Source organism: Seriola aureovittata, chromosome 15, assembly GCF_021018895.1.
Source record: "Seriola aureovittata isolate HTS-2021-v1 ecotype China chromosome 15, ASM2101889v1, whole genome shotgun sequence".
Classification (NCBI taxonomy): Eukaryota; Metazoa; Chordata; class Actinopteri; order Carangiformes; family Carangidae; genus Seriola; species Seriola aureovittata.
Genome location: NC_079378.1, coordinates 10231906 through 10241397, shown reverse-complemented (window position 1 = coordinate 10241397; position 9492 = coordinate 10231906). Strand labels below are relative to the sequence as shown.

The 9492-nt window shown below is 44.6% G+C and overlaps 1 protein-coding gene across 1 annotated transcript; it reads right to left on the bottom strand.

Annotated features, from left to right (window-relative positions):
- Window positions 1-1474: 1474 nt before the first annotated feature.
- Window positions 1475-9083, bottom strand: spry4 (sprouty homolog 4 (Drosophila)). Its single transcript, XM_056397792.1, has 2 exons — window positions 8824-9083; window positions 1475-6192 (listed from the first exon to the last, which is right to left on the bottom strand). The coding sequence occupies exon 2, from the start codon at window positions 6139-6141 to the stop codon at window positions 4993-4995; it is 1149 nt and encodes a 382-aa protein (XP_056253767.1). The 5' UTR covers window positions 6142-6192; window positions 8824-9083; the 3' UTR covers window positions 1475-4992.
- Between the last annotated feature and the right edge of the window lie 409 nt (window positions 9084-9492).

Below are 9492 nucleotides of genomic sequence, written 5' to 3'. Positions count from 1 at the left end.
TATATGCTTTAACTAAACTTTCAAATTTGATTTTCAAACTTTTTCTGGCCTGTGTGTGTTGCATTGCCTCCTGTTGTAAACTCAACCGTCTTTGGTGGCACAGCAGGGCAAACCACAGCACAAATAATTATTTGCGTACACAGGTTTTGACCCAGGACTGGTTCCTCAGTGGATCCAACCTGCCATAATCGTAGCTGATAATAAACGGTTTCTTCTTCAGCTGCCTGTGCCGAAGCTTCCTGTGTTGATGATATATATGTGGCCCGGTGGGGTGGAGATGACAATGTAGGTGTGGAGGAAGTCGAATGCAGGTGTTTGTGTGTGTGTGTGTTTGTGTGTGTGTGTGTGTGTGTGTGTGGGTGTGAGTGTGTGTGTGCTGTCCCAGGTGGGTGCTGACAGACCGGCAGGTAAACAAGCAGGTTGGTCTCTGATCTCACCTGTTGGAGCAGACACAGCAGCGCCTGCAGGGCTTCTGCAGCGGAAACATGTTCTTTATGCGATGCTGGAAAAGCCAGGTCAGCTTTTCTTTTCTTTTCTCTTCTCTTTCTTCTCTTCTCTTGTCTTCTCTTCTCTTCTCTTCTCTTCTCTAACCTTTTCTCTTTCATTTGTTCCCCTCTGCTCTCCCAGGTGCAAGGAGGGGGTGGGCACGAGGGGTGGAAGAATGCCTCGGGGTAACAGCAGCACAGGTGGGCTGGGGGATGGGGGTGGGGGTGACGACAGTGTGTGTGTGTGTGTGTGTGTGTGTGTGTTGTGACAGGAAGGTTTTTTGTGTGTGCTCCAGCTTCATAAGGAGGTGCTTTGGAGAGAAAGGAATGTTACACATCCAGATTATAACAGACCACCCCTATAAACTAAAAGGAAGTCAGTTAAACACACACATACGCATGCACGCACACAAACACAGCAGCCATAGAGTAAAGGCTCTGATATGAAGTGACCATCTTACTGGTTCATGTCTCATGTTACATCGTCCAGAGGAAGTCTATGAATTATTTCCTGTTACTTATGTAATGTTTTCTTTCGGTTTGAGGTCAAGCAGCTTTATTTGGCCTCCACCACCGGGCCAGTGTTTTATAGAGCGCGATCTATTCACACACAGGAAGGGGGGACCTCAGGAAGTTGAAGTGTTGATGTAAAATAACTAAAGCCCGGAAATGTTTTTTTTAATAGAATTAATAGTAGTTAAATTAATCAGCATATGGTGACTGAAGAATATTCACAAGAAGTATAAGTGGCTACAGAAGCACTAATAGTAGATTATAATGTATTTACTGTCTGTAAATGTACTGTGCATATGCACCAATACTGGTTTTAAGGTTTTACACAGCATTTTGGACCTTGAATAGAAAATATTGCTCAATCATTGTGTGTGTGTGTGTGTGGTGTGTGTGTGTTTGTGTTTGTGTGTGTGTGTGCACGTGTGTGTGTTATATGCTTAAAAAGTACTCACAAAAGTAACGACACAACAGCTTGGTATATTTAACAATATATATTTCCATTGTCAATGTACATTCCGTTTCGACATAAGCTTTCTTCACAAACAAAAGGTTGGCATCTAAATAAATACTATATAAAATAGAACTTCAAAATAAATATATCTATAAAGGGAACCTTTTATATGAGAGATTTTTTTTCCTTTTTGTTATATCTAAATAAAACAAAAGCACAGATCTCGTTTCTTAATCCCCAACACTGACATTGCAAAGGCATAAAGGAATGGAGTAGCATCACCCAGCTGTATGAGACTTTTCCTCTTGTTTGGGTTGAAAATAATAATAATAAAAAAAAGAAATCTGTGCCCGCAAACGAGCGACACGAAGGGGTATGAGTGTGTAAAAATCACAGCATTGTAGCAAAGGGGGGAGAAAAAAAAAAAAAAAGAAAAGTAGGAAAAGGTTTTAGTCATTGAGTTGTCGTTGTGGGTGATTATTCCACACCTTGAACAGGCTAGCGAGCACATGTAGAAGTATAAAGCTAATGTGACAGAGCTGAGGAGTTACAGAAAAGAAAGGCAACAACTGTCGAAAAAAGAGGTCCACTGGTTAAAAAGATGGCACTGAACACAGCTAGAGAGAGAGAGAGAGAGAGAGAGAGAGAGAGAGAGAGAGAGAGAGAGAGAGAGAGAGAGAGAGACAAAGACAGGCGGAAAACAGCGAGAAAGGGAGGAAAAAGAGAGACAGACTTGTCTTTCTCTCTCGTCTCTGTGGTATGACAAGTTTATGCACAGCAGCTGTGTTTGTCAATCAAGGCCAGGGGTGTTTGTTGGACAATTTCTCAGGGAGGAAGGGGGGGAAGAAGAGGAAGGGGGTTGGGGGTGGGGGGCAAGAAAGAGAAAAAAAGAGGGGAGAGAGCTGAGACACTGAGCAGTAACAGCAGGAAATGGGTTGATCCGGATAGGGGTAGATTGTGTTCCCTGTGCGGATTCAATGAGTCCACAGTCTTTAGGACTCGGAGAGGAACCAGGGAATTAGCTTAGCCTCTCGACTGCTAATGAGCCATGGATAGCATAAACAGCAGGAGTTTTTTTTTTTTTCCTTTTCTTTTTTTTTTTATTGCCGGGCACACTTTTCTAAATCAAGTGCTAGTGATCGAAAGACCTGTCATTTTTGTTACCCTTTCCCAAACCTTCCTCTCGCCACCGTCCCTCTCTTTTCTTTTTCTCACAACCTCAAAAACCCTCAAAATATATATCTAATATATTCTCTATATATTTTGTACTGAATTGTAGTTATAATGTACCATGCAATCTTTCAAGGACATTTAAAAGTCTCTTCTAAAGAACACAAATGTTGTGAAACTATTTACAGCAAATAACATTTCACCTGCATAGCTCTATTACTAAATATATTGTCAAAACATTTGTGATTTTTGCTGCCCACCTACACGCACTAGGTCTTTGCCCAGTCACACAATCATTCTCAGTTTTGGCACCTTTCTCTCAGACTGAATTGCTAGGTTTTGAAAATATTGCCGCATACATTCAAGACTAAGGACAGTGTGTGTGTGTGTGTGTGTGTGTGTGTGTGTTTTCTTTTCCTTTCCTTTTTTTTTTTTTCCTGTGTGATATCGGTTTTGTGCAAAAGACAAATACAGGTGTGAGCAAAGTTAGGCGCCCTAATTGAAGTTAAGGGTCCAACATGAAAGAGAGGTTTGTGTTACAGAGCAATAAAGACAGTATGCCTTTATGCCAAACAGAAAAGGCCATCTGTATTAAAGGGCAGCATGCCTTTAAGAACCAACTGCCGTCAACTCCATTTGGCAAGAGTGCGTAACAACTGTGATCACTCAGACAGCGAAAACATGCTACTGTATGCTAGCTTCCTTTGGCAAAGTCCTAAGAATGTCATGCAAGCCACAAAAATAGACTTTCAGAATAAAAGGTAGACTATCTGACTAACGCAGCTATGCAGCATAATGATTAGAATTTAATGAAGACACTGCGTGTGTGTGTGTGTGTGTGTGTGTGTGTGTAGAGGGGCGGGTGGGTGGTGGGGTGGGCTAAATGTAGTGCACGCCAATGTAATGTGAGATAGCTGAGGTGGTTAATACTGTGCTTTAGTACATCCTTTAAGGGGTTTGCCTCGTCCTAAAAAGGTTGTGCAAGTGGCAGGTTTTGATTTCTGACAAAGGCTGACTAGACACAAACACAACAACAACAACTTTGCTATGCCTTCTCTCCCCCTTCTTCGCTCTCTATCACTTGCGTCCCCCTCTCTCCTCCGGAAACATTATTTTCTGGCCAGTTTGTCTCTCACTTAGCTTACTTAGTTTTAAATTATTCACTATTGCCTTTTGGCCCCTAAATGTTTCTTTGCCTTCTTGTGCAAAGAGGAAGTAGACCAGGCTCTTAGGCAGTTTAGAAATCGACATGCTGTAGGCCAAGTTCTAGAGAGGATTTCTGTAACAGTCCCTGAGAAGGTTGGGTGTACTTTTTTTTTTTTTTTTTTTTTTTTTACACATTTCTCTACGACACATCGACTTCTAGCACGGTGGGTAACCATTACACTAGAGCATGCAGGTCATGACATGCATTACCTCTGTGGTGATTGGTGAACGGCATTCAAAATCTTCTAGAAAGTTTAGGCTTCATCCCCCAAAAATAGGAAACACACTGTAAAGTGGTTATCTCTCACTTGCAGTAGTACACCTGGGTGAGAATTATGGGAAATTATTATTATTTTTAAATTTTCAAAAAGATTTGTTTTTACAGCTCCTTCGTGGAGATAAAAACTTAGATAAAATGTTAGCAATACCAAGCCAGCATCCTTAAGGTATAAGAGGAAAAATGGTGACACTAAGAGATGGTGATCATCATAATAGCAGAGAGAGTGAGCGAGTAAGTGGTGGTTTCACTCTTGCAGTGGCCTATCATAAAGCCACAGTATAGGTAATCACTTGTTTACATGTTTGTTCAGACAGGGGGACCATGGGGCTGTGCTTTTTTGGGGGGTGGGGGTGGGGGGTTCGTGGGGTGTGGTGGTGGTGGTAGGGGTTGTACAGATATTTCTCTCCATCATTTGACTTCTATGTTATCCAAGGATCAGCAACCAGCGTCTGGTTAGTTACCGTTACAAAATTAGCTGAGAAATACAGAGCAGCAGAGAGGTACAATGACTTTGTGCCTTGGGCCAATCTTCGCACAACAACACAAGCATCAGTCCCACAATCTAGTGTCTTCTTCTTGTGTCACTCTCACAAACCAAGAAAAAAAACAAACGGAAAAAAAAAACAAAATAACAAAAAAAGAGAAGGCCTGTTAGCTATTTCTACTAGCCAACTCTGATCGGGCCCGTTATGTTCACCACCCTATCAAACATAGGTCAAAAAGCCATTTAAGTACCTTTGTTTTACATAAGTCATCTTCCAGCAGATTAATGGGGTAGTTTAAGGGGTTGGTGTTGGATTGTCCTATCCATAGAGAGCGAGAAAGTACTGCGTGGTCCTGTTCATTGTTTTTCTAGTAAGGCCACTGCCAGCCGGTTTGGTCCAGTATCATGACCCCTGCTGCTGCTTCTCTAGCGTCCCAACTTTCGCTTCCACGCCTCCGTTTTTACACACGGGGACGCTCACGCCACCCTGCAAGTTCTTGCAGCGGCAGCCAGGCCTGCTTACATTGTCGTAACACTTCTGTCCCAGTTTGGCCAGGCCCATGGCCGGCAGATAGCAGACGAGGCAAGGCAGGACGAGGGAAAGGGCGGCCATGAAGGACCAGCGAGCGCAGCAGTTGGCCTGGGAGCACGAGCAGGGCTTGTCGGCGCAGGAACCCTCGTCATCCTCATCCTCAGTACAGTGGTAGAAGATCCCTTTGACCAGGCACATGCAGGTGGCTGTATCCACCAGGCTCTGAGCAGAGCACAGGCACTCCTGGTTGCAGACCCAGCAAGAGGGTAGGGTTCTGGGGAGCGTACACTCCGTGCAGCGGCACTTCCCACAGTGCTCGCAGAGAAGGAGGTGCTTCTTCTCGGCTGGGGAGGAAGGGATCAGCGCCAACCCCTGCTGGCCACCAGTGGAGCACACGCCTCCTGCAGGCATCTTAGCAGACTTGAGGTCCAGCGATTTGGAGGAGGAGGAGCAGGAGGAAGCGGAGGAAGAGGAGGTGAGGACCTTAGATTCAGAGGAAGTGAGGCAGCCTGGAGTTCGGGTATTGACTGTGTGTAAGGGGCCCTGGTGGAGGTGCAGGTTTGGGTGGTGGTCCACTGTTGGGGTGGGTGCAGCATGGTCCAGCAGCCTCTGATCGGATGAGGTGCTGCTGCTGCTGCTGATAGAGCTTGGCCTCCCGCTGAAGGAAATCCAAGGGTGGGTGGTGGTGTCCTGGTGAGGGTGGGGTTCGCACCTGCCTTGCTGGTGGTGCTGGTTTTGGTGATTGTGGTGATGGTTGTGGTTTGCCCCCAGGAAAGCCTCCTGATTCTGACCAAGCCAGGTGATTCTTCGGTTTACAGACTTCTGGCTCGGGGGCTGCTGGGAGACGACAGCTGGGCTGTCGATGTAGTCGTTCTCCACATGCGAGGACTTTATCTGATCGATGGGGTAGATGGTGAGGGGGTGCTGCAGGCGGCCGTAGGGCACTCGACTGTCCAGCAGGGGCTGGGATATGAGGGAGGAGGACACTCCGGGGATGTGGTGGGGAACCCTGGACTCCATGTGTAGGCTGGTGCCTCGCACGTCTTCACTCTAGAGCAGCATTTAGCAATACTGCAAAGACAGATACAAAAGAGACAGTTATGACTGGAAACATCTGCTGCTGTTCTCGCTTTTTCCCCTTTTAAACCTCTTCTTTCTAAAGGTCTTTATCTTAACCAACAAATAAAGCAAAGTATATTATTACAAGTGAGTGACAGTAGAAAAATAACACTGTCTAAAGAATGCGGGCCAGGTTAGCTATAAAGTATGAGAACATGAACACATAGCCTTTCTTAATTTGTTCAGGGTAGGTCATGGTTGAAACCTTCAGTTTGTTTGACATGATGTGAATGCCAACATATGTTGAGGTATACCGGCAGGTCAGGTTTTAAAGAGTCCTTTTAACACTCTGGTATAATGTCGTTTGCCTGCTGCTTTTGCATCACCACTGTTGATGACTAACTGCTGCTGTAGATCACGTCTAAACTACTAAAACTACTCTCCTCACATGACTGAGACTTTTCTATACGACTGTAATAAATCATACAATGATAGTAAATGGGATCACTCAGTTCCAAATCAGCACCTCAGACAGCATGTAAAACTAAGATATATTACAAGCAGTTTACTACAGCCAAGACAATTATTAAATCTTAAAAAACCAAAGCGTCCCAGCCTCTCAACAGGAATCTTTTTTTTCCAGGCCAGATCTCTGCGATAATCTGAATGTAGAGTTTCCAAACGATCTTGATTTTTAGACTGAATACCAACAGGGTTTCAAACCTCCTCCATTCTAACTTTGACATTAGAACAATAGAAGTTGGGCTCTCATCGCCTCCTTTTCAAAGAGCAGGGAGCACCAGAGAGCAGGGCTTGCATGCAAAAGACTCAAAGATGCAAAACAAGGCAGAGCGAAGAGAGGACAAGGTTGCCTGAAAAGGGGGACTTCGACAAAGACAAAATGAACGCAAGAGGCAAAAGAAATGAGGTCTTTGTATAGAATCACACAGTAAAATGAGAGCTACAAACACCCACCAAGAATTACAATTATTTTTTATGGCAAATTTTCTCTCTCAATATACATCTTATTGACACAAATTACAATCAGAGGAACGGAGCAATCTTGGAATTTGTGAATGGAACCGATTTCTGTGAACTGCAGGGTTTTTTTTCCCTTTTTTTTTTGTGAATGAAAGCTGCACTCGGTGTTGCAAGCATGAATCAGTGCGCCCCAGTCATGATGAGCACTGAATGAAAGCGGTTTCATCCATTTCATCAATGACCGCTCGGCAGCCGTCAAAGACCTAACCTACTTTACAGAAAACAAAAAAAAAAGGTGACTGAAGACAAACGGCTGCACAGTCGACATTTCCACTGACCCATATCTGCGGTGTTTAGTTACCTTATTGCCAAATATAAGCTATAGCTACCCCCACAAAACCCAGTTTATTCACTCGACCGTATACAATATGTTTTTGACCATTCTTTCAAGGCAACATGTATTTTCCAAGAACCCAAAATCGGTCGTGCTGTGATTTATTAATGCGCATGAACCTGCTTATTGATGGACTATTCCATTAAAAAAAAAAAAAAAAAGAGCCAGGTCGTCACTGCTTTACTTTGCTTTGGAACGTCGGCTCGTGTTATTCTCCTTTTTCCTCAGATTTGCAAAAAGCCTTTTTGAGAAACCTGTTGCGACATTGCTGGCACTGACACAAGCGCCTGTGATCGTCAAATCTAGACCATTATGAGCTCCAATTCGGAACTGTGCGTGTGTGCGAGCGCGTGTGTGTGCGTCCCTCCCTTCAATATGTGAATGAACTGAGTCATAAAAACCGGAGGCGGCCGCTCGGCATACTCAAATAGCATGTTTATATAGGCATTGTAACCACGTATTCAACCCCTCACTCTTAATATCTGTAAATTGACCAAAGTAGAAAGCTTGTTGGTGAAAATGGTGAAGCCCTACACTGTGTGCCGCCGCCGGAGGGACGAATGTGGGGTAGTTTTAATCGGCGGCAATTAAGTGCGTAGTTTGATGCGTAAACCTGGATGTTATCGCTTGTGGCGCCCAACAGAAGCCGATTAAAGATGATTTTTGATATCTTATTGGAAGTAAACCGGATAACATGAAAACGCTCGGGGTTAATTGCAAAAACACCTGACATAACCTACATGGCGTGCCAACCAGGCGGTCGCTGCAGAGCGAGAGCGAGACACGCAAACCGAAGATAAAACATGTACAGGCTTCAGAGTTGACGGAGGTTTTAGACTGAGCTGGGAATGTAGGTCTCCTCTGCTTCCTTTTATTGTGACAGTGGCTTTAGAAAAAGCCACGAACAGCCACAGCGATAGATGTCGATCCATGTTTGCTACCAAGAAGGAGAAAAAAAGGGGGAAAGTGTCGTTTTGAACAAGTTACGCTTTAAAACACGACACCGTTTCCCCTCTGTGCGCCCTCAACCTTGCTTTTGGTACAAAATCGGTGGTTAAATATTGACTCAGTGTGCAAACACGGGTCGGGGGAAACAGCTTGTTGCAAAATAGAATTTGCAAGAGCGTTTTCATGCCTGCGACCTAGTTGGTTGAGAGGGACAGCGAAGCGTATAGGCAGTAAAAAAGCTGAATGGTGGGTCTGTGCAGCCTCAAGCTCGCAAGTTACAAAGATTTAGGGATGAGAAAACATCAGAGGTGATCACTTACTGTAGTTTCAGGATAAAATGCTCATCTCTTCGTTGCGCACCACGTTTGCGCGCAGGGTTATAGTCCAGTCCAAGCGAGTGAGTAGCTCCAAAAAAATAAAAGAAATGTTGAGTAAAGATAAGTCCAAATATTAGGAAATAATATGAGACGGTATGCGAATAGGAGAGCGGGTCTCCAGCACTAATCTCCACTCGCTGGTGCGTAAAAGGCGACTGCGGTTGTGGACGCAGAGCTTTGGGTATGATGTTGCAACCACTGAGGGGGAGGGAAGTGAGTTTTTATGAATGGGAGGGTAGAGGAAAGGAAAGGGACGGCACTGCGCAGATGCCTCGGCTTTTTTTCTCTCTCTTTTTTGTGAATGGGAGGGCAGAGCGACTCGGGAGGGCTGAAATGCGGAGGTTACATTTTTATGAATGGGGAGGACTCAGAATGGCATTGCGCAGGCGCGGTGCCGAGATTTTTATGAATGGGAAGAAATGGGGAATGAGGCGTGTGTGTATGTGTGTGTGTGGGAGAGAGAGAGAAAGAAGTGGGGGGGTTGAGGGAATGAAGAGGTGGGGGCTTTTATTGGTCACAAGGGCAATGTCAGGCCTGATTTACATAAAGAGTCGGCTCATCGGCGGTGGTGCCACTCTCGCTTTATTTTAGCCTGTTAATTTATTTATCTAT